General features: G+C 40.4%; 2 protein-coding genes across 7 annotated transcripts in view; both read right to left on the bottom strand.

The window, feature by feature from the left end:
• The window catches only part of TCP11L1 (t-complex 11 like 1), a 34,839-nt gene extending 28,793 nt beyond the window's left edge, over positions 1-6,046 (bottom strand). For 2 of the 6 annotated variants that reach the window (XR_003004118.1, XM_024752567.1), the window contains exon 1: positions 2,428-2,587. Coding sequence is in view for 4 of the 6 variants with exons in the window: in XM_024752567.1 (XP_024608335.1) it covers positions 2,428-2,587 (160 nt within the window). In the remaining 2 variants the exon portion in view is untranslated. Of the gene's footprint in view, positions 1-2,427; positions 2,612-3,772; positions 3,835-5,783 lie in introns of those variants that run through there. The other 4 variants (XM_024752570.1, XM_024752566.1, XM_024752569.1 and 1 more) reach the window with 4 other exon arrangements.
• Positions 6,047-9,913: 3,867 nt separating this feature from the next.
• On the bottom strand, positions 9,914-26,125 carry DEPDC7 (DEP domain containing 7). Its single transcript, XM_024752601.1, has 9 exons — positions 26,010-26,125; positions 18,131-18,521; positions 16,405-16,532; positions 15,403-15,592; positions 12,274-12,485; positions 11,055-11,197; positions 10,752-10,877; positions 10,573-10,651; positions 9,914-10,252 (listed from the first exon to the last, which is right to left on the bottom strand). Exons 1-9 carry the CDS (start codon positions 26,080-26,082, stop codon positions 10,059-10,061), a joined length of 1,536 nt encoding a protein of 511 aa, XP_024608369.1. The 5' UTR covers positions 26,083-26,125; the 3' UTR covers positions 9,914-10,058.
• Positions 26,126-26,413: the final 288 nt, after the last annotated feature.

The raw sequence follows: 26,413 nt of genomic DNA, 5'->3' as shown, positions 1-26,413 counted from the left end.
AGGATGTAACTCAGAAACAGCCAGATGGAAGAGGTGCATAGGGCAAGGTATAGGGAAGCAGTGTGCCACTCTCCCAGCACCTCCACGTCTTCACCAACCCAGAAGCTCCCTGAACCCCATCCTTCGGGGTTTTTATGCGGGCTTCATTACATAGGCAAACTTGATTAAATAATTGGCCATTGGCAACTGATACAACATCCAGCTCCACCCTCCTCCCCAGAGGTGGGGGTGGGAGGGTGGGACTGAAAGTTCCAACCCTCTAATCACAAGGCTGAGTCCCTTGGCAAACAAGATGCCATCCTTCGGTTAGGTTACCTAGGTGCTTTCCAAGTCTAACAAAAGACATCTTTCTAGCTCTCATCACTTAGGAAATTCCAATAGTTTAGCAGCTCTGTGCCAGAAATAGGACGAAAACCAAACATTCCCTATAATAAATCACAGTATCACAGTTACCAATAGCAGTTCTACCCTTAAAACATTATTCTGTATTATAATTTGCAAGGCTAAAGGCTATCTTTTTGCTTTTAATTTGTAGCATCCCAGATGTGATTTTAGAGTTACTTATAAATTCAGTTTGGGAGAAATGTCTGCAAACAGCTAATTTCATATTTTATAAATTCTTATTTATGCTCTATGCAGGCAGTGATGTCTCCTGACCTGGTCCCCAGACTATGGGGTCTTAGTTTTACCACTGGAGTCCACAGCCCTATACCTACCTATTACTACAAGGAGAAAGAGCAAGAAAGCCAATATTTTAGGTCATTGATTTTAAACCTCATTTTGATATGGACCTCTATGAGAATTTAATGAAAGCTTCCATGACCTTCTTCCTAGAAAAATACACATACACACACATGTTGATACACTTTTTTGACTGTTCCTGGGTTCCCCAACTCTTGATCATGGGTCCCAGGATAAGTTGCCTTAAGGACATAACCACATACAATTTCAGATAGTCTAGTGTTGGCCTGACATTAATTTGGAATCATGCCATCAAACTGACAGGATGCCAAAGACAAGGACATTAATCAAAGTACAACTGAAGATCTAAACCAAAGGTACTTCTTTACCAGAAACTGCAAGTGATAAAACTACCATATTGGCCATAGACAGCCACATTACAGCTATCAGTCCTTGGTATCTTTAAATGCAACAGATGGGGGAATTCCCTGGTGGTCCAGTGGTTAGGACTCTGCACTTTCACTGCCCAGGGTGTGGGTTCAATCCCTGGTCGAGGAACTAAAATCCCACAAGCCACGTGATGCGGCCAAAAAAAAAAAATTTTTTTTTATAGTAAGTAAATAAATGCAACAGATGACATGTTAGTAGCAGTAGTATTAACAACTAATGTTTACTGAGCATTTATTATGTGCCAAGCACTGTTCTAAGGGCTTTACATGAATTCATTTAAACTTTTCAACGACCCTAAGAGATAACGTGTATTTTCCTCATTTTAAAAACGAGAAAACAGATGGTTTCTAACTATACATATTGGAGACAAGGCCTAACACATGCATGATAGGCTGTTATTAACAGCATATTTCCTTCCCTGAACACAATTTGACCTAGCAGTATATTTATCAAAATCTATGTGATAATAAACCACAATAAAATGGGGTCCACCAATGTTTGCTATAAGAATACTCTGTTGACTAATAAATTACCTGGGAGGGGCTTTTATCATTTTAAAAGAAACACACCTTAAACCCCAAAATGTTTGTACTTCTTCCAAATATGAAGGATTACTGATCATCTATACTTTAAAGAGATAACATCAACACTAACATTCTTAGACTATGACACCCCCCTTAAAACTTTCATTTTTGCACTCACTTCAAAAACCTCGAGTGTTCTTAATAAAAGACATGAGCTGGAGCAACTGCTGGGAATGCATGCGGAAACTGCCACCCTTTCATCTACGAAGCCTGCTCCCTGCCAGGGATCTGAAGTGACTTCACCACACACAGTTAGCAAAGTGAATCCCCTCAGCCTTGTGGGAACTAAGCCCCCAGGCAGTGAAGTTAGGGTGGGGAGAACTCACTCACAGTCAAAAACTTTTTTTTTCAACCTGCACAAGCACAGTCCTAGCTGGGACCTGCCTTGGGCTTTTCAAACACTCTTTTAATTAAAGCTGCTATTTGCACTCCACCTTCCTATTTCTCAGAGCATTTCAGACAAACTGGAATGTCACTGAGGCTGGAGGAAAACAGGAATATTCTGGACATTATTCTAAAATTGTAATTTCTCATGCAATTGAAAACCCAAAAGTGACTAGGCTGTCAGTCGCTAATGCTAAAATGCTAATTATTGGCAATGTTATCATATTATTAGAACCTAGTTCAAGGCCACATGCACAAGGAAGCATAATAAAAATATCATCTGAAAACAATGAAGATATTGCTTCTAACCAAAGTCAAATGTGCTTACAGTGAGGTCTTTGCACTCTTTGGGTGCTAGGAGAGCCCGACTTTATTTTCTGTAAAGCTTCATCAGAACCTTCCACAGCATCTTCAAGGCCTTGCTCAGAATCATTTGATTTTGATTTTCCTTCTTCGTTTATATTGGACTTGTCAAGGTTTTCAGACATTCTCAATTAAGTTCATTCACTTTCCTAGGGGGAAAAAGAAAATGAACCAAAATGTTCTTGCTCTGACACTAACTAGCAGTGTGACTCTGGGCAAATGATTTAACTTCTTTGGCTTTCAGATTTCTCATCTGTAAAAATCAATGGGTTGGCTAAAGTCTTATCCAGCTATAATATTCTACTTCAATGATTAAACAGACCACCTGTAAAATGACACTTGTAACTATCAAATTTATGGACCTGTACTTCAGAGAGTAACAAGTTCGAATACTTCTGTCCCAATCTGAGTACCATGTCATGAGAACACAGGACCTTAAACTGTTGAGAGGTAACACTATAAACTGCCTGCTTCTATATATATACATATATTTTTTTTTTTTTTTTTTTTTTTTTGCGGTACGCGGGCCTCTCACTGTTGTGGCCTCTCCCGTTGCGGAGCACAGGCTCCGGACGCGCAGGCTCAGCGGCCATGGCTCACGGGCCCAGCCACTCTGCGGCATGTGGGATCTTCCCGGTCGGGGGCACAAACCCATGTCCTCTGCATCGGCAGGCGGGCTCTCAGCCACTGCGCCACCAGGAAAGCCCCCTGAATCTATTTTAATCAAAGGTGATTCAATTCTTAAATTCTTTACTTTCAGTCCTGAGAAGTGATAGGAAAACTCTGGAAATAATGCTTTTCATCGGGCTTCGAATTAAACATACACTAGGCTGAGGAGTTGGTTCCCTGATCCTCTTATGTGGATAAGACACCTGGGGATGACAAACAGAAGGCAGAATCTCATGGAGCATTTAGGAAAAATGTGTGGGGCAAATTATTTTTGTTAACTTCTTGCCAGTCAGCAGGAAAAGATGGTGAGTAAAGTAGGAAGTTGCAGACAACCATAATGTATGTGGTTGGGAGGGATTTTAATTGTCTTAGTTGCTGATTAGAAGAAGAGTAACACTTAACACGCTGGTTTGGGCCTGGTTAATAAAGGCCTGGAATAGTAACCTCTGAATTACTATAAATGGTTTTTGTAAAGTTTTTTTTTCCCTAGAGTTCTCTATTCTTAATGTGTTTCTAAGTAAGGGCAAAGAAAGACACAACATTTTCTGCATTTATAATACTGAAAATATTAGCATTTGTACTATCAGCACTTGGAGATCACAAAACATTTTCATAAGCACTAATCAGACTTTATTACATACCTGGATGTTAATCCAGGGATCAAAAGAAATGACTATTTTCAGGAGGTTTGGCAGATTCTCTTCTGTACATTAGAAAAGAAGAATCACTTGATATAATTAACTGAACATCAGATACCCCCATTAAATAGAATGAAGCTATTGGAATTGACATTTTCAGGCCTGTATTATTAACATGAAGGTTGCTTTAATGTAGCTCCCTTTTACCTTCCAGCAACCCACTCCAGACACCCATCTCCTCTGTCCTAAATCCTGTCTGGCTCTAGAAATGCTCCAAGACCCAAAAGATAACATTACTAGCATATTCTATGAGAAAGGACCAACAAAAACACTTCTAATTTTATCCTCTTCATATGCTGGGAATTAGCTCAGAAGGATGAAGTAACGCATTCTGTGCAATAAGGAGGAAAATCAGGATTTCCAGGTCTTTAATACTAAGTTTAGTAAACTAACCCATCCTTGTAAAATTCGGCTCAACGCCTACCTCCTCCCAGGTCACTTCCCAACCTCACCAATGTTTGCACCTTTCTCTGAACTCCTGTAGGGATGGCTATTAGACATCTGGCATTCATCATTGCCTTAAATCCAATTCAAAATATCCTGATTTAAATAGGAATACAACGATGAAAAGGCATGGTCTAGAGAGGGAGAGAGACAGTCTTACAAGGAAATATAGTGAAACTTAAGCGTTAATGGCATTATGAAATCACTAGGGGAATACAGCAGAGGGAGAAACTAATTCTGCCTGGAAGGAGGTTGAGATAACCTTACCAGAAAAGGTGACATTTGAGCTTGTCTTTTTGAAAAGAGTAGGATTTCACCCAATTAAAAACCAACTGGAGAGAATTCCCTGGCGGTCCAGTGGCTAGGACTCAGCACTTCCACTGCAGAGGAGATGGGTTCGATCCCTGGTCGGGGAACTAATATCTGGCAAGCCAGGCTGTGCGGCCAAAAAAAATAAAAAAACAAAAAACTATCTGGAGGTGAAAAGGGGGGCCTTTCACAAAGGGCAGCATTTCACTCAAAGGGCACAAGCGAAAGCAGAAGAAAATAAGTAGACGAACAAGCAGCAGGTGATGAAGGAGAGATGGGTTGGGGTCAGATGGTAAAATTACAAGTTCTTATTTTTTAAAAAACTCTTCAACTAGATTTTTAACTTCTTAAGGGCCAGACCAACCACATTCCCTACGTATACTCCACACATATAAGTATATCCTTCAAACAGATACCCACTAAGTATTTGTTGATAGCTGTGTCATCTCTTTAATGTCAGTTTATACGGGACGCATGGGCGTTGGTATCAGACATAGCTGGGTTCCAATTCTGGCTCTTTACTAGCTGTGTTAACTTCAATTTCCTCAACTGTAAAATGCAGCTACCTGCCTCTTGGGTTTGGGGGACGTGTAAACGACAGAGCGTACATAACGACAGCTGGCGCACAACAGGCTTCCCACAAATGGTAACTATAATTAGAGGACTACAGGATCTAGCGAGGAACCATTTAACTGCGTACAGCGTGCTCATTCACTCAACAAGCCCCAACTCCTGCTATGCCTAAAAAGGGAACCGAGGGGTAGAAGACCCTCGCACTTGCCGTGAAGACCGTCTATCTGAGCCGCAAGCCGAGCCCAAGCTGCTCACAAGAGACTCCCCCAGGAGAAAGGGTCTTTCAGCCAAAGAGCTCTGTCCAGCGCCGGCGAGAATCACCTCCCCTAGCACTCAGCGCCACTCACACCCAGCGTCCGGATTCCGTTGTAAACAACTGTTTGGGCCGGCGAGGGAGTGGCAGGGCCGGGAGCAAGCAAAGGAAGCGGGGCGCGCCTGGAGGACGGCCTCGAGGGGTGGGACAAAGGCCGCGCTAAGACTCAACCCTCCCGCCTTCTCTGCCTCTTCCTCGCCTCCACCCGACATCGCCGGGAACTGACCGACAGAAAAAGACGAAGAAATGCCTGTAATCTCGACCTTGTTCCTCCCGTGCGGGCCCCGCAGGGCTGCCAGCCTCCGCTTCGCTCACCTGCAGCGGAGTCGGCGTCCTCCCTCCTGCCGCTCGGCCGGGAATCTGACTGGGGCTGGCGCCGCGGCGGAGGCGGGGAGGATGCGCGTCGGGCAAGGCGGTTCAGCCTCTGCCCCTCCGAGGCCGCACCCCTCACTGCGCTGCGAGCAGTCCTCCTCTACCGGCTCGGGTGGGCAGCGGCCAGCGCCGCAGCTCCTCAGCGTCGGACAGCGGGAGCGAGCTCTTAGCCCGGAGGCGCCGGTCCCACGCAGGGCGACGCCATGTTTCCGTACGGAAAGGCGGGAGGCGCGGCCGGATGCCGGCGGAGAGAGCCCAGTGGGCAGTGACTCGGAGCCGGGAGGCACCCCCACGCCACAGAGGGCGGCGCCATGTTTCCGTACGGAAAGGCGGGCGGCGGGAGGGGGGTCGCGGAGCCAGTCAAATAACGGAAAAGGGTTGGCAGTTTGGCTGCAAAGCTTTCCCCGCCCTGGTTTTCAAATTTAAATATTACATCACGTTTTGCAGCAGCGTATAGTTCATTCCCCTCCCCTCATTTTGGCTGTTAGAAAAAAGGCACGCCCACCACCTTGATAGCCAAGTCTCATTTTAATGGCACAGATTCGGTTTGGTTTGGGTCATCTCTTTTATCTAAGTGGCTGCTACACTTTGTCGACAGGAAGAGCGAGATTTTAGCCCTGAAAAGATGGAAGATGAGGGGGCAAACACGTCCCATGAGGGTTCAGCTCGGTTTAGACAGTTGAGAAACAGTGAGCACTCAGCATTTTATGTGCCGTCTGCGTTCTAGAAAGGAAACATCCCATGTTAAGACAAGCTTGTTCTGGAGCCTCCTTTCCTTTTGTCCCAGGTACCCGGGCCGTGGCTATCGCGGCGCTGGATAACTAGAAAACCATGCTTTTCTCAGCCTGTAGTAGTAAGATAGTAAGCTAAACGAATAGAAATAGTTTTGGGGCCTAATCTTAAAAAGTAAAAGCTACGTGACTCAACTGTTCGTTAGTAAAATGCTTTAAGACTGAGCATCAAACATATATGCCTTAAAATGAATGTAACAAGTCTCCTACCTGCAGCCTATAAAACCTGCTAAATTTAAGTAACTAGAACAAACAAGATGGAGTCGAATTAGTGCTTTCAAACACTACACCTCAGGCTTCCCTGGCGGCGCAGTGGTTAAGAATCCACCTGCCAGTGTAGGGGACACGGGTTCAAGCCTTGGTCGGGGAAGATCTCACATGCGGGGGAGCAACTAAACCTGCGTGCCACAACTACTGACCCTACGCTCTAGAGCCCGGGAGCCACAACTTCTGAATGCTCGCGCGCCTAGAGCCCGTGCTCCAAAGCAAAAGAAGCCACCGCAACGAGAAGCCCGCGCAACCGCAAGGTAAAGTAGTCCCCCAGCCCCCCTCCCTCCAAGGGGTGAAGAAACAAAGACCGAACGCAGCCAATAATAAATTAATAAATTTATTTTTTAAAAACGCTACATCTAAATTAATCACACGTGGAAAGTCACTCCTAAAGTATTGAAGACTGATGGCAATACAGCAACCTCAAACCATTCACTAACTAGCACATTGAAGTAAGAATTTTTCTCTTAAACACACACAGTTCTCAGATGAGCATTCACTTTAGAGGGGGGACACTCAGTTAACTGGAACTAAGATTTAGGCAGAAAACATTCAGTTCCCACTTCTGAGTCCAGACGAATATACCATAGTCTCTAGATGAGTGGTTCTCAACCCTGACTTCACCTCAGAATCTCCTGGGGAGCAGTGGTTCTAAAGCTATCATCTGAAGCTCAGGGGGGTGGGGTGAGTGGTGATGCCAGGCAAGACTTTTTAAGCTTCCCAGGTGACTCTAAGAGGCAGCCAGGCTAAAACCACCCTCCTAGAGAGATCTACCCCTACCTCCACGCCCCCAGTGAGAGTCCCCCTACCTTCCTTGAAGGATGAGTATAAACAATTTTCACATGTGGAGAAGATGCTGCAACACCACCAAAACCACTGATTCGACTTGGATGGCTCCCTTGTAATCTTTTGATATATTTTGAATTGTTTCCTTTAAATCTTAAAAACATTGACACATGTTCCAGTTTGCTTTTTGGCTACAAGAACTGGAAATTCAAATTACCTCAAGGTAAAGGGATTTCACTGACGGGCTACCTAGGGTTTGGAAGAAGCAAGCTGGCTGCTGCTCTAGATTATTACTACTCTATCATCTCCCCAGGACATACAGGATCTCTTTCATCACATCTCTACTCCTTGCTGCAGTTGGCTTCACTCCTCTCTACACTACAGACTAGCTTCTTTATTTTTCAGTCGTTCCTCCTTCAAAATTTAGATCTTTCTATACAGAATTTGATTGGCCAAGCTGATTTTTGTGCAGTCTCATTAGCCTCCAGGTAGGCTGTCCTTGGATCAGTGCTTAGCCCTGGGCTACTCTAGAGTGGTGGGGAAGCTCTTAGTCACCTAGGCATCAGGTGTTTAAGTGGGGATGGCTTTCCAAGAGGACATCATGGATTAGTGAATGGGGGCAAGCAGCAAATGACGATTGACAGTTCTAGTGATACAAGAGGGTTGTCCAAGGCATTCAGGGTAGCACCAGACCTGTAGTTTAAAACTTTGACGATGCTTGCCATAAACATGACCAATTTTTCATAAAACTTTGTGCTGATGAAGTTTGAGGTAAACTGTGGTTTTACTAGATTTTCCATGAAATTAACATTCTATTAGAAGGCCACTTCTTCTAGGACCATGAATATAACTAGGCAGTTCTGCCTTCCCCTGAAGGAAAAGTGTTAGTTTTGTTGCCAAATAATCATGTTATTCCATGAAGTGCAAAATAAAGGTTGCAAATCACATAGTACACAGTTTTTGTCAACTATGGTCTCACCACACTTTCAGTAGTTTGTTTCTAAAAACTTCCTCACCCCTGAATTATGAAGTATCTTCTCTTTCACTTCATTGTAGAGAGCTGGCTTCCTTTCTTGCCTATGCAACAAAGCAAAATACACACCACAAAAAACCCACCTGACATAGTTATTCCCTGCTTTATTAGGAGAATTGGTATTTTATACTATAGATATGTCCTCAACTTTATCCCATTTAAAGACTAGTCAGTATCAGTTATATCTTACAAAAGATTGACATGCTAGCATATTGGTACATCATTTTAGTTTTCCCTACCTCTCATTAAAAGTCTAAATTTAAAGTTCAGCCTCATTTTATTATTTTTTCTTTGGTCATAATTCCTACATATTTTTTTAAGTTTATTTTTGGCTGTGTTGGGTCTTCATTGCTGCACGTGGGCTTTCTCCAGTTGCAGCGAGCGGGGGCTACTCTTTGTTGCGGTGCGCAAGCTTCTCATTGTAGTGGCTTCTCTTGTTGTGGAGCATGGGCTCTAGGCGTGCGGTCTTCAGTAGCTGTGGCACACGGGCTCAGTAGTTGTGGCTCATGGGCTCTAGAGCGCAGGCTCAGTAGTTGTGGAGCACGGGCTTCTTTGCTCCGCAGCATGTGGGATCTTCCCAGACCAGGGCTCGAACCTGTGTCCCCTGCACTGGCAGGCGGACTCTTAACCACTGAGCCACCAGGGAAGTCCCTGTGGTTATGTTTTTAATGTCCTTATCTTTTAGCTATACATACTGAAACTTTATAGATGAAGTGATAGGATATATGAAATTTGCTGAGGTGGGAGCACAGAATAAACAAGATTGGCCATGGGTTGACAACTGTTGAAACTGGATGATGAGTACATGAGAGTTCATTATTCTGTTCTCCCCATATTTGTATATGTTTGAAATTTTCCACAATAAGCTTTAAAAGATGTTGAAGTTTTCAAAAGCATTAGGACAGCTCAATTTTTACTTGTCTACAGTTTATGGTAATTGACAAATTCACTGTAGCATAGCCTAAGTTTCTACCTTGTATCTTTAAGAAGTATACCTTTCAAGGTACAAACCATACTCCTATTAACTTGTAATTACAGACTTCCTTACTGTTTAATACTTTCTTACATAAACACTGCAATGTCATATCATTTAAATTCCTAGGATGTTCTATTAAGTGTCATGCACAATAATTATAAATCAACCCACCTAAAAGAGGTCAATACTTAACAGCAATACACCATCTAATACTCAGTTTCAGACACAAAAAGTTATACAAAAAAGTTTTATTAAGTACAGTTTCATATCTAGAAGAACATCCAATATTACAATGTGATTGGATCTTTAGGATACATAATTTATTCTTAAAATACACAAGTTATATACAGACACTGGAACACTCAGTCCCCAAAATACTCAATAAAGATGTCTGGGTGACACTTATGGAACTGACCTAGCAATTTTTTCTTCTCTTTGGCAGAAAGTGTTGAATCCTCATCAATATTTTTTAGTAAATTCATTAGCTCATCCTTGGTTGTCTTCCTTGTATGGTCAGAATAATCACTTTGATCAATTTTCTGGCAATAAATATATCCTTAAAGTTTAAAAGTAAAAAGTTCAGTTAATGAATCTATTCCTCAGACTTAACTAGAAAAATCAAGCAACACTTTTATACTTATATATATTTTTCCCCATTTTGTAAAATGCATGTAAAGATGCTAAGCACTGCTGACTTTCGAACCCTGTCAAGTTGCTTTTTGACATAAGGAGGCTCTCAGCTAAGTCTGGATGGCTCTGAGGAGATTGATTAGAGTCTAGTTGAAATTAAAGTGCAACTACTTACAGCAAAACACTTTCAAATAAACACCAGGAATTTATCCTTGTGAGACATGGAAGTAGTATTTCTCAGATTACCTGTGTCTCTGTTTGGATCTCTCCCCTTCTGAATGTCCATGAGCTTAACACTGACAATTTTATGTAGAGTTCCAGGAATCTTTAAAAAAAAAAAAGAAGGAACATGGAACATTATTCAAATGCATTTTAATCTAGTGATCTATTACATAAGATCAACTTAACTACTTTCAGAGTTTTACCTTAAAAACATCTTTTTGATGATCCATTAAAAAGAGTACCAGAAGATCAGTTTTGCCTTTGGATAAATTTTTATTGTCAACAATAGCTTTTGAGAATATCCTTTTCACAACCATTCGGTTGTCACTCTATAAAAATAAAACAACACACACCCAACGGTATATATTTTTAAGAATTGTAATATAAAAGGGAATGTTAAATATTAATAGCTACTATCCATTTCAGCATAGTTGATGCTGATGACGGATATGTCCTATAAATATTACAGATACTGAATACAATTAACATTTAGACAAAAGACTTACTTCTTTCTGTAATTTCAATTCAGAAGGATGTGCTGCAACAGCCATGAAATACAGTAGTCTTCTAAATTCTTCTCTATTTTGGGAATCCAAAAGCTTTAGAAAGAGCTGAGTAGCTTCTAATGCTATTTCAGTCTTCCCATTCACTTCAGCCAAAAGAAAAAAAATGCTTTTAATTTTGACCAGACACGACTATATCAAAGGGAACAAAATTCAAGTTAGAGCTTATGCTAATCAGTAAACTTATCCAAAATGATGTTCAAAAGCAAAACAAAAAGACTAGGAATTACAATGAATGACCAATACCATCAAGAAAGCCTATACTTGGGACTTCCCTGGTGGCACAGTGGTTAAGAATCCACCTGCCAATGCAGCGGACACAGGTTCGATCCCTGGTCCGGGAAGATCTCGCATGCCACAGAGCAACTAAACTTGTGCGCCACAACTGCTGAGCCCACATGCCACAACTACTGAAGCCCGCGTGCCTAGAGCCCACGCTCTGCAACGAGAAGCCACCGCAACGTGAAGCCCATGCACCTCAAGGAAGAGTAGCCCCCGCTTGCCGCAACTAGAGAAAGCCCGCACGCAGCAACGAAGACCCAACACAGCCAAAAATAAATAATTAAAAAAAAAAAGCCTATACTCAAATTGGCCAGTCCTAAGTCCTTGTCATACACAAATCTTAAGATGTTAAATCTAACTTGGTTTGTAAATAAATTCTCAGTCTATGTTTTCCAATACTTCACTACATTTCGAGGGTACACTTTGTATACAGTACTGATGTATCCAACTCTACCTGAGAAAAATAAAGGATTCTCTGAAACCTGCAACTTGTTTTCAACAAGCCATATGGAACAGTCTGGCTCACTGGTACAGAGATAAAGCAGAGTGTCTGCCATTGTGAAGAGAATGAAGGGGGAATGGTGATAGTGCTGATAACACTTTCTGAAAAAGAGAACTGCTACTCTATGCTTATTAAGCTTCCAGTGAATGAGAGCAGCATTCTCCTGTAGCAACCAGAAGTCCCTGAATAATTTCAGAGCTTATTAAAGCCTCTTTCCAAATGAGGCCTAGAAGTTTTGGAAAAAACACACTTTCCATGAATTAATCCAGATCCACTCTCAGCTTGAAGTAGTACCATTTTGGTTAATTTTGAGGACAAGTAACGTTTTCCTGTTCCCTCCAAAAGAGAAATTCTTGTATCCAGTAACATCTTACTTACCTAGGAGTTCTGCAATTCCATTATGAACATCAGATAGGTGATTTAACAGAGGTTCCCTACTACTGTAATATTTGCTAATGGCATCAAACAGAAGTTCTTTCACTAAGTCTGTTCTATCTGGTTGCTCAGGAAAGTTTCTGCTTATGTCTACAACCATCTGGTCTGGAAGGTATTCCAAGCAGTCAATTGCTGAAGAAAGCCACTCATCTTCCCTATGGGAGAAAATAATTATTATTTTAAAAAGCAAAGGATAACCAACATACACTCAGTACCTAATTTACTAGCTATTTCAAGTTTCCTACCAGAATAAATCTCTAAACACCTAGATAAAGAGATGTGTAATTCTTTTTAATATATAGTTAGATCATGAATCACAGATAAAAAGTTGGGTTTAATATGTCTTTTTTTTTTTTTAAGTGAAAACAGAATCCATCCACTACAATATAGGCCTGAGAAAGACACCAAAATGCAAACTCTGCTCCTTAAATTTACTATGGAGGTCCAGAAACTCTAAGTTGCTTGCTCAGGGTCCCAGGTAGGACTAGATCCCAGATCTGACTCTTAGACCAGCATTTTTCTAATATAGTATTGCTTACTTCAAAGCTCTGTGTATGATCTATCATCTCTGACTTTGGCTAGAAGAGAATACAGGAAGATAAGGTACGGTTTAAAATAATTAACTATTAATTACCATTTCTAATAAAATGCCAGTTGGGTAACTTAAGAAAATTGCTACATTTCAAGGAACAGAATGACTAGGTTTTTTTTTTTAATATCTTTATTGGAGTATAATTGCTTTACAATGGTGTGTTAGTTTCTGCTGTATAACAAAGTGAATCAGCTATACGTATACATATATCCCCATATCTCCTTCTTCTTGCGTCTCGCTCCCACCCTCCCTATCCCATCTCTCTAGGTGGTCACAAAGCACCGAGCTAATCTCCCTGTGCTATGCGGCTGCTTCCCACTAGCTATATCTATTTTACATTTGGTAGTGTATATATGTCCATGCCACTCTCTTACTTCGTCCCAGCTTACCCTTCCCCCTCCCTGTGTCCTCAAGTCCATTCTCTACGTCTGCATCTTTATTCCTGTCTTGCCCTTAGGTTCTTCAGAACCTTTTTTTTTTTTTTAGATTCCATATATATGTGTTAGTATACAGTATTTGTTTTTCAATTTCTGACTTACTTCACTCTGTATGACAGTCTCTAGGTCCATTCACCTCGCTACAAATAACTCAATTTTGTTTCTTTTCATGGCTGAGTAATATTCCATTGCATATATGTGCCACATCTTCTTTATCCATTTATCTGCAGAATGACTAACTTTTAATATTCAATTTGTTAATATATATAGTTTAAAAAAAAATCATGTCCTCCACTGTTGTGGACTCAGGACAATTAATTCTGCCACCACCCAGGTCATGTCATTTCCTCTAGTCATCAGCTTCATCGTAAGATGTAGATAGATGAACTTTAAGGTCAATTTCTGACTCTGTACTTAAAATTTAAGGTAATCATAAATTTTTTTCACATGTTACTTTAGATTGTAGAAATGTAATTTAAATTCTTGTAGAATAATAAGCTTCCTCTTTATATAGAGTTCAATAAGTAGTATGTTGGGATTAATTTTTTCACATAAGGGTTTAAGGTACCTTTTGACATTCAACTGTTTATTAATAATTCATTAGAATGCAGAAATGGTAAAGTATACTAAAAATATAAGTTGTATTCCTTTCAAACATTTGCATCTTCCTAACTACTGGAACACTATCTGCTAAGGCAAAAATCACTAAAAATTAAATAAACTAGAAAATACAAGATTTTAACATTTAATAATTTTACTTAGGGGAAGAGTTTCAAGGTTATAAGGAATATAGAACTCCTCCTTAAGGAAAAATGAAATCATAATTCCCTTAGCACCTGGAGTTAAGCCTTCAAATTTTTAATCAGGAGAGTGTAGTCAAAGGTGAGAGCAAGAGTTATTTCATGATGTTTCTTTAATAAAACTAGTTAATTTAAAAACATACTTAGTTGTTTTTAATTGTTATTTTTAATATGGTTGTAAAACTAAATATAACGGCAGAACTAATTCTTAAAAGAGGACTCATGTATGAAAAGTATAGTAAACTCAATATAAAATAATAGATTTTTATCACAACAACCAGGGAGTTGGTGATGCAATAAAATAAATATATATATATGCTTAACTTATAATAATACATATGGGATAAGTATATATTCTTTTTTTTTTAACATCTTTATTGGAGTATAATTGCTTTATAATGTGTTAGTTTCTGCAGTATAACAAAGTCAATCAGCTATATGTATACATACATCCCCATATCCCCTCCCTCTTGCATCTCCCTTCCACCCTCCTTATCCCACGCCTCTAGGTGGTCACAAAGCACTGAGCTGATCTCCCTGTGCTATGCGGCTGCTTCCCACTAGCTAGCTATTTTACATTTGGTACTATATATATGTCCATGCCAGTCTCTCACATTGTCCCAGCTTACCCTTCCCCCTCCCTGTGTCCTCAAGTCCATTCTCTACATCTGCGTCTTTATTCCTGTCCTGCCCCTAGGTTCATCAGAACCATTTTTTTTTCTTTTTAGATTCCATATATATGTGTTAGCATATGGTGTTTGTTTTTCTCTTTCTGACTTACTTCACTCTGTATGACAGTCTCTAGGTCCATCCACCTCACTACAAATAACTCAATTTCGAAAAACACATATTTAATACACATTCTAGAAGACTATAAAAGCATATATAGTCAAAGGAGTCTAAGAATTTGACAAATCTGTTCATTTTGTTCCAGGTCCGTTTGAAGACCAGACAGCTTTAAGAGAGCAGACAGCCCTACATTTTAACAAAGAAGATGGAACATAATAATTTTCTTCACTTGATGTGCAAGTGAGATATATGTGAAACAAAAATGAATATGAAAAATAATGACATTTAAATCTCGGTAATTTTGACCAAGGTAATTTTGTTCATTTTTCCCAATACTGATAATATCAATTGACAAAGCATATCTGATTGTATGGACAGAAGAAGTCAAAAGATTATCTTAAAACTAATATCTTCCTATAAACACACTCAAATTATTATATGTATTTCCACATACTGAGATTCACTGTAAGCCTTGAGAATCCCTCGATCCAGATAGTTCCTGTTGCTGACCAAGTCAGGCTGCCTCTTAGGTTGAGTAACTTTAGGTACCACCTCTTGCCGTTTGAGGAGGGAGTCAAGGAGTGGAAGGTCTATAAGTTGTAGCAGACGCCCAACTGTTTCTTCTTGCCATACTTCATTAACAACTGCACAGGGAAAATAACAAGGGGAAAAGTAATGATTAATAGTTACTACACGCTCACCACAATATCTGCCTAGGCAGGTCTAAGCTAATAAACTTGTGGCAAAAGAAAAAAAAAAAGAAGAAGAGAGAGAGTCAATTTTATGAAGTAGTTTCTTATAACAAAGTAAAACAATTCAAGATTTGTTTAAAGTGTAGGAGAACAGACTTTGGACAACAGGAATTCTTTTCATTTTTGTACTGTAAAAAGCAATATGGCTTGATAAGAGATCAAGTCATATAACATGTTAATAAGGACCTTGGAAGAAAGAATGATTCATTCAATCTGAAAACTGGTTTGAAACCATTGGCTGCAGATTATTCCGCTCAGGGTTTCCACAAATGGGATGGGGGAGGGAAGGTGGAAATCAGTCATTAAAACCACATTCCATTGCCACAGACAAGGAAGAACATAGAACCCTGTTAATGTTTTAATATATTTCTCAAATTTTTATTTAACCTAATAAAATTTTAGGGAAAGATGTATCTGAGAGCAGATTTCAAATAAATTTTTTTAAATCTGCATGTAAAACATTTCAGATTTGAATCTCTGCCAGCTGATAGGACAAAAGTCAGTGTTCCAGAATTGCAACACTGATCTATTTGTTAAAGATAATAGACCTCTGTTAAAACTTAATATAAACAGCTTTAATACACAGTGTGCTCTTTCTTTATGCTCTGAATATCTAAATTCTAATAAAGGTTAAGATTGAAAAAATTTAAATAACTTTATTTGAAGTTAGTCTTCTACTTCCTCCTGTATCATCTTTAGCTTACCTTGTGGAGACAAGTTTGCAGAGATATTTACGTGAGGGGATTCGGCAGGCTTTAAACTCAGATTTTCCCACAGATCCTCTAAACTTGCAGATTTGATATCAGAGGACTTAAATAATGCATCTGCATACCTAAAATGAAATTATTTCATAAATTCCTGTTTACTAGTAAGCCTACAGAAATATTTTTGAATCTGAGAGCTAAGAGTTTCTAGAAAGTTTATGTATTTCAGAGCAAAAACATAACAAATACAAATTCTAAGAGTAGAATGAAATACAAAAACATCCCACCTTCTTTCTCAAGCCTGAATATACACACTCTACATAAATTCTCCTTTGAGCATTTAGATTTAAGTAATTCAATGACTAAAATGTTAGTCGCCAATTTTAAAACATAATCAAACACAGTCAAACTTCATTATGCTTACTGTTTTTATTAGTTAGCTCTCTTTCTGGGGCATTCTCTGGTAGATAGCGCTCAAATACAGAACTATAATCTCTTATTCATAATTCTGAAACCCAAAAAGCTTTGAAAAACTTAAAGTTTATTCAGAATTCATATAGTGACAAAACCTGTTCTGAGACTATCACAGCCTTTATCTATCCCAGTTAGTGTGAATATATTCATTGCAGAAATACTAGTGTGTTTGATTACCAGATGCTATCCCAGATCCCTCTCAGAGTGTGATCTAGTAAATGATACATGTACATAATGACCTCTCTAAAATCTCCAAAGTTCCAAATTCCTAAACGCATTTGTTCCCAAAGGTTTCAGATAAAGCACGTGGACCTACATTTGGAAAGTACTGACTGTGCCCTACCTTAACCTCCTACTTCCCTCTTATATATAGAGAGGTAAATTTTATCATGTTTTAGAGTTAAAAAAAAACACATTTGAAAGTCAATACACTAAAACTCTGACTTTGGGTCAGATCTGAATTGTAAGAGCTTCAATTACATGGTCACCTTTTCAAAGCTTAGCTGAGGGGAATAAAAGGGAAAAGTTTTACCTCATGACAAATAACTGCGTTAGCTATGCACTTATCACCTACATCCATTTCAATCACTGGGTTCTACAATTCTGTCCCCCAGGCTCCCTTAAATGATTCCTGCTTCTCCACCACTGCTGCCTACTTCCCCCTCATCTGTAGACCACAATATTGCAAGATTCCTCTCCCCGTTAGGCTGTCCATATAGCTGCTTAAAATACAATCTCATCATGCTTAACATCTTTCTGTGGCCTCCCCAACATCTGTGTGATCACGTGCAAACTCCTTAAAACGTCCTATGAAACTTTCTGCATACTGGCTCCTTTCATATTTCACATCTGCTATTTTCTGGATTCTAGCGACAACCCACCTGCTTGTCTTCACCTCTCCTATTCTCATACCACTTTGTGTATAAACTCTCTAACATTTTTTATACTGTAATTGTAACCTGAAGCAGAAAAATCAAAGTTTGTTGATGGTTTCTGCTAAATATATGAACAAACGAGAATTCTAGGAGATACCAAATAAACAAAAGTTTGCTCTACTTTATCAAATTTACCCACAGACCCAGATTTTAGCCTAATTTACTGTTCCAAAAATAACAGTCAGTCAGCATCTCATTAAAAAGTAGACAAAATCCTGCCAATATCCCCCCTGCCAATATTATGAGGCACGCTACCTACTGCACTAAAGAGGCACCTCCCCCTGCCAATAGTAAATGAAAATCGAACATAGACTAACCTGGAAGGTGAAAACAGTTTGTTCTCTTTGCCTAATTGACTGCCTTGGTTAGGTATCGTTGTGAATCTATAAAGGCTGCAACTACTATCTTCAAATGTAGGCTTTTTGTCTTTTCCAAAGACTCTGGTCGGAACTGCTTCAAATACTTTGTAGTCCATAAGTGCTTGACACACTCTCACCACTTTGGCCCGAGGAATATCTACATCACCAAAGTATTTATTCTGAATTAGGTGAGAAAAAATGACATCCACAGCTTCCGAACCAACAAAACAGTCATTGTGTCTTTTTAAATGATGCCTTCGTTTTTTCACCTCCACTTGTGTTTGAAGAGTGTTTATAATGCTGCTCCATACATATGTGGCTCCAAATGGCTTCTGGGCTACACTGAAACCTGGAATGGGAAAAACCACAGTTACCTCACTCATTTGTAATAAGGTCTAAGCAATCCTTAAGCAAATCTCCAAAGTTATAAGAAACAATTATGAGGGCAGCTTATTATTGAAATATGAAATTATTAGTAGCAACTCATTAAAAAATGTAGTGCTGAGCCTGCGTGTCCGGAGCCTGTGCTCCGCGACGGGAGAGGCCACAACAGTGAGAGGCCCGCGTACCGCAAAAAAAAAAAAAAATGTAGTGCCTACTATATGCTAAACACTGTTCTATGTGCTAGGATACAAGAGTGGGCAAAATAAAGTCCCTGTTCTTACAGACTTATTCTTTGTGGGAAGATACAGACATTATGTATATGTTAGATAAGTGCCAAGAAGAAAAATAAAGCCAGGTAAGAAAGAGAATGCTGTTTTAGATGGGAGGTCAGAAAAGACCTCTTTGACATGGTGATCTCATGGGATCTCCAGGGAAGTCCCAGCAAGATTGTTTTTAATTATCAAAATTATATTTTAAAATTCCAGGGCTTCCCTGGTGGCGCAGTGGTTAAGAGTCCGCCTGCTGATGCAGGGGACACGGGTTCGTGCCCCGGTCCGGGAAGATCCCACATGCCGCGGAGCGGCTGGGCCCGTGAGCCATGGCCACTGAGCCTGCGCGGCCGGAGCCTGTGCTCCGCAACGGGAGAGGCCACAACAGTGAGAGGCCCACGTACCGCAAAAAAAAATAAACTCCAGCTGCGGAGCACAGGCTCCGGACGCGCAGGCTCAGCAGCCATGGCTCACGTTACTTCATAATTCATTAATAAACAAAGAAGGAAGTAATTGATGCTAGTTTTCCAAATATGTGAGCAGTTTTAAGAACTGAATTATGGAGACTCAACTAGATAAATCAAGCTGAAACCAGACTTACTACTGGTACTGTATTTAGTCTCTAATGAGTAGAGCCAGAATCATGCACTGGATGGAATCTCAAAATATGTCCAGGTCATTCCCCTGGTATCCAGAACTAGGAGTAGCTGTACTGTTTCCAGCCACTATAACTAAATAAAAGGAGGATTAGCATTTAATATTCTTAACTTCCTAACATACCAGAGATTATAGCTGAGATTTAAATGAACTTAATGTCTGTTCTTCAGTCTTTTTTCAAATCTTCATTATATTATTAATAGTAGCTAACATTTGAGGACTTACAATATGACTTTGCCTTCTCTCATTTAATAAACTGATAAACTTCTCTAAAATAGTTATTAATAATCGTATTTTGAAGAAATTGAGGCTCAGTGAATTAAACAAACTTACCCTCAGTATTTTTTTTCCCCCTCAGTTTTACAGGTAGTAAATATATACTAGCTTTTCTTAGTACTTAAATATAAATATATTAAAAGTAAGTCAGGGCTTCCCTGGTGGCACAGTGGTTGAGAGTCTGCCTGCCGATGCAGGGGATACGGGTTCGTGCCCCGGTCCGGGAAGATCCCACATGCCGCAGAGCAACTAACCCCATGCACCACAACTACTGAGGCCCTTGTGCCTAGAGCCCATGCTCCACAACAAGAGAAGCCACCGCAATGAGAAGCCCGCGCACTGCAACGAAGAGTAGCCCCCGCTCGCCGCAACTAGAAAAAGCCCACGCGAAGCCACGAACACACAGTGCAGCCAAAAATAAATAAATTAAATAATTTTTCTAAAAAAAGCTTTCAAAAAAAAGCAGATAGTTTTAGCATTAACCTTTCATTGAAGACTTGGATTAACTGAAAGAGCTTTAAGTGAGCCAATGAGATTAAAGAAACAAACAAAAAAACAACTTTAAGATTTTTGAATCCTTAACCAAGCTATTTAAAAACACTTAGTAGTCATTACTCCTAAAATAAGACAGTTATCATAATTCTATGATATATACTATCCATAGTACACAGGAAAGGAAAATAAGCAAGGTTCAAACTTGTAGAGCTCAGATTGCCTATTAAGTACCAACGAAACAGACTTCTGGGCTAGTAATAATACTAAAGATGAAACACATAAATCATAACAGTTGAGCTACAAGTAAGTTAGCATAAAAACCCTAAAAGATAAGGCTGACTCACTTATTAATTTGAGATCAATAAGACAACTGATGGGGGTGAGAGCCTCAATGATGTGAAAAAGGCTAATCTTCACAGAGGAATTAAGAAATAAAGAATATATTTCCCCATATTAACTTGCTGTTTAAATATGGGAAATCAGGAAGTCTTACAGGTTGGATAACAAAGTATAAAAGATTAAAGAACAGGTTAGAGCAGGATAGTAGGCACCTGTGAGCCACACAATGTTTCCAGAGTTCTCCAGGCATAATATAATTCAGCCCTTTCAGGTCCCCTCTGTTCTCACTGACCATTAATTCCCAACCATTGCATCCTGGTTGCAAATATCCTGGGATATTTCCCCTTAAGCATCACCACCCGCAGACCCAAACTAACTCATGTTCGTACAGGTATTTTAATACATAATCTACCCTGGACTTGATGAGTAAATGTGCCAAAACCCACACCAGGATAACCTGTTTTTTTAATGCTGACTTCACCAGTTGAACATAGATCCCCCACATGCTGGTTTGAAACTTCTTATTTATCATCATCTAAGAGCTGAAATGAACATTGGTATCGCTGACCATGGCCCAGTAAGATGAATTATTGTGACTTCTAAACAGGATTCGAGAGACCCAAAGTATACAATGAATGTTTTGTAAGTCTAGCAATCAGAATTTAAGCTTCAGCTTGTCCTCAAACTTCACTTGCATATGAGCTTGACAATTCTTGAAAATTCATCACTGTCTACATCTTGATGCTTCTTTGTTTACACTTGGTTAAGCATGTTCTGAAAGCATCATGACCTAATGATCAAAGTCTAGAGACCAGCTGCGATAACCCTGAAAAACAGACTTAACTTTTATAATTTGTTTTCTTCATTTACTGATACAAGAATTAAACACTATGTTTAAGGTATGTTTCAGGTCTAAACTGCTGATTTGCAGGACTTTGGAGACTAAAATTATATCTCTCTCCATTTAGACATGGTCATTGAACACCAAACAAAATATGTAAGAAATGAAGCATAGTAACAAATTTGACCTGTCGAATAAAAAGCTTTGAGAAGCTATCAAGAGGCTCAGAAACTGTTTTAAACTAGATCTATAACATACTACACATGCTCTTGAGCACTGTATAAGTCTAGGCTAGTTAACATTCAGTTTTCAAGCAGGCTCTTCTTTATCTGTGTGAAAACAATAGCTATTTTTCAAAAGCAAAGACCCATCCTTTGCATGTGTTTGAAATCTACCCAAAAAAGTTTACCAGCCATAAAAAAGTTAAACTTCTAATATTGGACTTATGTGTATTTGTAACACTACTAATAATCATCTTTACTGGGCTCCCCTGGTGGCGCAGTGGTTGAGAGTCTGCCTGCCGACGCAGGGGACACGGGTTCGTGCCCCGGTCCGGGAAGATCCCACATGCTGCGGAGCGGCTGGGCCCGTGAGCCATGGCCGCTGGGCCTGCGCATCCGGAGCCTGTGCTCCGCAATGGGAGAGGCCACAACGGTGAGTGGCCTGCGTATCGCAAAAAAAAAAAAAATCATTTTTATTTCTAAAAAGGTACACTAAATAATCAAGTTATTATAATAATAATTCCTTAAAAATCAAGTCATAAGGCAGACAGGTCAAGAAATTACATTTACTCATTAAGTCACAAGGGGATAATCAGCATCAACTATGGCCCTGCTGTGAAAACCAATTTAAGGGTGAAAACAATTCTATAATCATTTCAATCAGTGAGATTATATTAACTCCTTAGAAGATCAATAGACACATTATAAAACTGGATCCCACTGTAAGGTAAACATACACACAAGAGTTACTAAAACATGCTACTTCTAAATGAATATGTAACAATCGTATTTTCAATTTTGGACATTACACTGCCCCCACCCCCAACACACACAAAAGAAAAGAATTCAGAGAGCTCATGTTAGGCAGTTTTGCACAAAACTTAAAGAAACAGTGAGCTAGTACTTTATTTCATTCAAATTTCCTTATACTTCACAGAGGTTCAAATTATTCAATACTTGTTAGTTGTAGATTACTGCCAACTATTAAAATATTTTAAAGAAGGGTTAACACAGTGGTTCTTAGTGGGTGATTTTACTCCCCCCGGACATTTGGCAATGTCTGGAGCCATTTTTGGTTGTTATAAGCTGAGGGAGAAATGCTACGGATGTTTAGTGGGTAGAGGGGCCAGGGACACTGCTTAACATTCTACAGTGACAGGCCAGCTCCCGCAACAACAAAGAAAATGTCAGCAGCGCCGAGGTTCAGAAACCCTAGGTTAATTGAATACTGTTTAGACATGGAAACTTGTGTTAATGCAGCAGGCACAGTGCTAGGTTCTGTGAATAGAAAAAGACGAGAGTGTGGGTTCTGGAGTCCCAGAGAACTTGGTTCTCTATTCTTGGCTCCATCATTACTAATAATGCCATCTTGGGCAAACTGCCTAACTTTTCTGGTGCAAAACAGAGTTAATTCCACTGCTCTCAGTTACTGTGAAGGTCATCTAAGATATATATGTAAAGTGGCTGGCACGTAACCAGCAATTAACAGACGTATAAAAACAAAAGGGGAAATTGTCTCAATCTAGAAGAGCCGAAGGACATGTGGATTCACTGTAATGTAATATCCTGGATGGGACCCTGAACAGAAAAAGGATATTAGGCAAAAACTAAGGAAACCTGAGTAAAAGTATGGACTATCAATATCGGTTCACTAATTGTGACAAATGTATTACACTAAATGTAAGATGTTAAATCATAAGGGAAACTGAGTGAAGGGCATATGGGAACTCTAAACGCTAACTTAGTGACTTTTTGTAAATCTAAATCTATTCTAAAAATGTTTAAGTTTATTTAAAAAGTTAAAAAGAGGAAGGTCTCTTTCTTCCTCTTCCTTTCTTTGAACTAAGAAGACAGAGTCCCCACCCTCAAAGAGTTTACCCTCTACCTATTTCATACCACTTGGATGATGAGGTCAAGCGCTGAACAGTAGTCAGTCAAATAAAGACCACTAGCAGGTGAGATGACAAATGTGACACATACCAGAAGATTTAACTCCTCATCAGAAGATAACAAGTATATAAAATCCTAAATCATTTAGGATTTGAGAGAATTTTTCTTAAGAATTATTTTTTTTCAAAAGAGGTTTTAAAACATTACTCACAGAATTGTTAAGACAAAGGAAAAGGACTACATTTATTGGACATTAACCAAAATTTCATGAAAATAGATAAATGTAGAGAGCTGTGCTTTGAGTGTTAAAACTAGGCAGATGTGACGGAGTAGGGAAAACTTCCTATACGCCAGTATCAATACTGCAACACTTTTACTGCATATTGGTTTTGGTAATCCAGAATTTGTTTTCCTCTTACACAACATTAGAGATGTCATGCTGAAGACTGACATTGCCTCTGAAAAGAAGGCTGCAGGTAAACTATGTAAAATAAATAAAGAACAATTTTAGAATATGTTTAGAGAACTATTAACAAAAGTAGGCACTGGCCCCTGCTTTAATTCATACAGATTAATGAGATAGCATATGGGAAGTACTTTGAGCTCCCTGGAAAAGTGATACCAGGTGAATTCAAAGAATTAGGTTACAGTATAAAGGGATAACAGGATAACATACCACTTTCTTGCTTGTCTATATTAAAAAACAAATTTCTTCAAATTACTTACTAAAGGTTAGCATACAGACTTTATTTCTTCTACATAAATCAGGTCCCTGGTTGTTACAGCCCCTTTAAACTATGGAAGGATTACTAATAGTTAGAGAAACAAAAATACAAAGCTGCTTGCCAGAGGACACAGAAAGAGAATGGCAGGGAACCAAGAACACAGGCTCCCATTACCATGCTCGCTAGGACTGTGACAAGGCAACTAAAGAGTGGGAAGGGGGATGAACATAGGATAACAGGTAGGGTTCCAACTGTAGCAACCAAAACAGATGAGAAAACATAGTGGGCCCTTCTCTGCCCACTGCACCTGGTGTGCAGAAGACAGTGGTCCTTTCCTTGGGTTCAAATTCAATGACCAGCACTTCAACTCTTCCCTCTGAGAGTCATCTACTTAATTTTGAATACATATTCCCTTATACGAAGAACTTGGTCACTAATGACCAAAGCTCAGAACAGGAATTTCAGCTGTTAGAGAAGACAGGACTTTTAATCACATAAAATTTGGCACTTTCTTTCACCCAGAAAGTAAGCCTAAAGAATTCTCAAGACTGTTTCCAATATTATTTGATTTTATATTCCTAAACGATGAAATATTTCCCTTCTCTTCACACTGTAAACACTGGAGAAATTCTGAATGTAGCCATCATGCGCTTATTTGAATCCTTTTAATTGGAGAGTAAGATTAATGTTAAGATCGTTTTTTAGAAAAGTACAAATGAAAAGTGGTTCTCTATCACAATTTATCATTAGCATTTTGAAGATTAAAAGGAGCATCACTAATTGTAAGTTAAACAGAAAACTGGGAGCATTGAGATGCACCCAATTTGTCCCACGTCAATCCACTGACCACTGTCACCTTGAGGAAGGAGTCACAGTTTCACTGGTTTGCTTTTACAAATGAAAGGCTTAATAATAAGGGAACTAATTCCTACAGCAACCCACATTGTAGCTACAGAAAGGGGGGAAAGTTGTAACTTCTCTAAAAGGAAAACAAAAAGGCCAAGTATTATCTGTACCCCTTAACTCTATTAACTGAGACGTAGGGTATGCTAAAATCGGAATTTTAGAACCGATCATCCGATTCCGTTCAATTGTTTGGACATTTAAAGAAACCAAGATGTTAGCATACTAACATCCTAAGTAACCTGCCTCCCAGGACATGATTAAGCTGGCAAAATTCACCAGTGTTTCTCCTTATCTCATGCAACCATTGAAAAGGAAAATCAAAAACTTCTACTCATTGAAATACTGCTTATCCAGAAAGTGTAACTAATAAATACCTTTTATGCCAAGTTCCTGCCGGTAGAACTTAATATAACAGAAACCTCTCACCACTCCCAGGAAGAGTCTGGACAACAAACTGGGCAACAGAGGCACTGGGCCCCTTGCCATATTGTGGAGTCAAGGTTTGTGGCTGAGACAGTAACCAGTAATGATGTGGAGCACGTCTGGAGACCTACTGCAAGCGCCCGGCACGCAGCTGGCGCACAGACTAGCGCGCGGTGAAGTTAAAGTCCGGGTAACTTAGGAGAAAGCTGGCTGCGAGGGCACCAGGGTCCGGCACAGCAGCTCACCGGCGGGGGCGCCGGCCCGAACGGCCACAGCTGTGCGGAGCTCTCGGAGGCGGCCGCGGACCTGGCTGTACCTGGCGAGATCCCCCGCCCGCGCGAGAACCTCAGCCTGCGCCCCCCGCCCGCCCCGTGACCCCCAGCGTTCCCAGACCGGGTCCTCGACACCTACTGGGAGGCCTCTGCGCGGGACTTTGGAAAGCCGTCAGGTTGAGAGCCGCCGCCTTCTCCCGCACCGTGGCCATGGCCGCAGCCGCGCGGACACCGCCGCCCCAGACCGCCGCACAGCGAAGTGGGCGCCAGCGCAGCGGCCGCCAGTTAACTGGCCCGGGATGGGGCGGGGCTCCCGCCAGGCCCAGTCCCCGCCCCGTGATCAGCCGCTGCGCGCCGCACGCCGCCGGTCACGTGCAGGCCGGGGCCGACTGTAACCTGAGGCCCCGTGGGCGAGGAAAAGGTGCGGACCCCGCCTTCGAGACAGCCAGGTGGGAAGTATTTCGGGGTGCTGCGCCCTGCGAGTCCGCGCCGGCCGCACGCTGTCCGCATCCCACCCCCGCCGTCGGCACAGCCCACGCGCAG

The sequence above is a fragment of the Neophocaena asiaeorientalis genome, unplaced genomic scaffold, assembly GCF_003031525.2.
Source record: "Neophocaena asiaeorientalis asiaeorientalis breed wild unplaced genomic scaffold, Neophocaena_asiaeorientalis_V1.1 scaffold196, whole genome shotgun sequence".
Lineage (NCBI taxonomy): Eukaryota > Metazoa > Chordata > Mammalia > Artiodactyla > Phocoenidae > Neophocaena > Neophocaena asiaeorientalis.
Note: the sequence above shows the minus strand (reverse complement) of the source record. Positions and strands in the feature narration are given on the sequence as shown.

Coding starts and splice junctions, on each gene's coding strand:
- DEPDC7 (XM_024752601.1), bottom strand. CDS start 26,082: ATGGCCACGGTGCGGGAGAAGGCGGCGGCTCTCAACCTGACGGCTTTC. Junction 12,486..15,402: donor AAGGCTTACAGTGAATCTCA/GTATGTGGAAAT, acceptor TTTCTCCCATAG/GGAAGATGAGTGGCTTTCTT. Junction 11,198..12,273: donor TGGAATTGCAGAACTCCTAG/GTAAGTAAGATG, acceptor TTTTGGCTGAAG/TGAATGGGAAGACTGAAATA.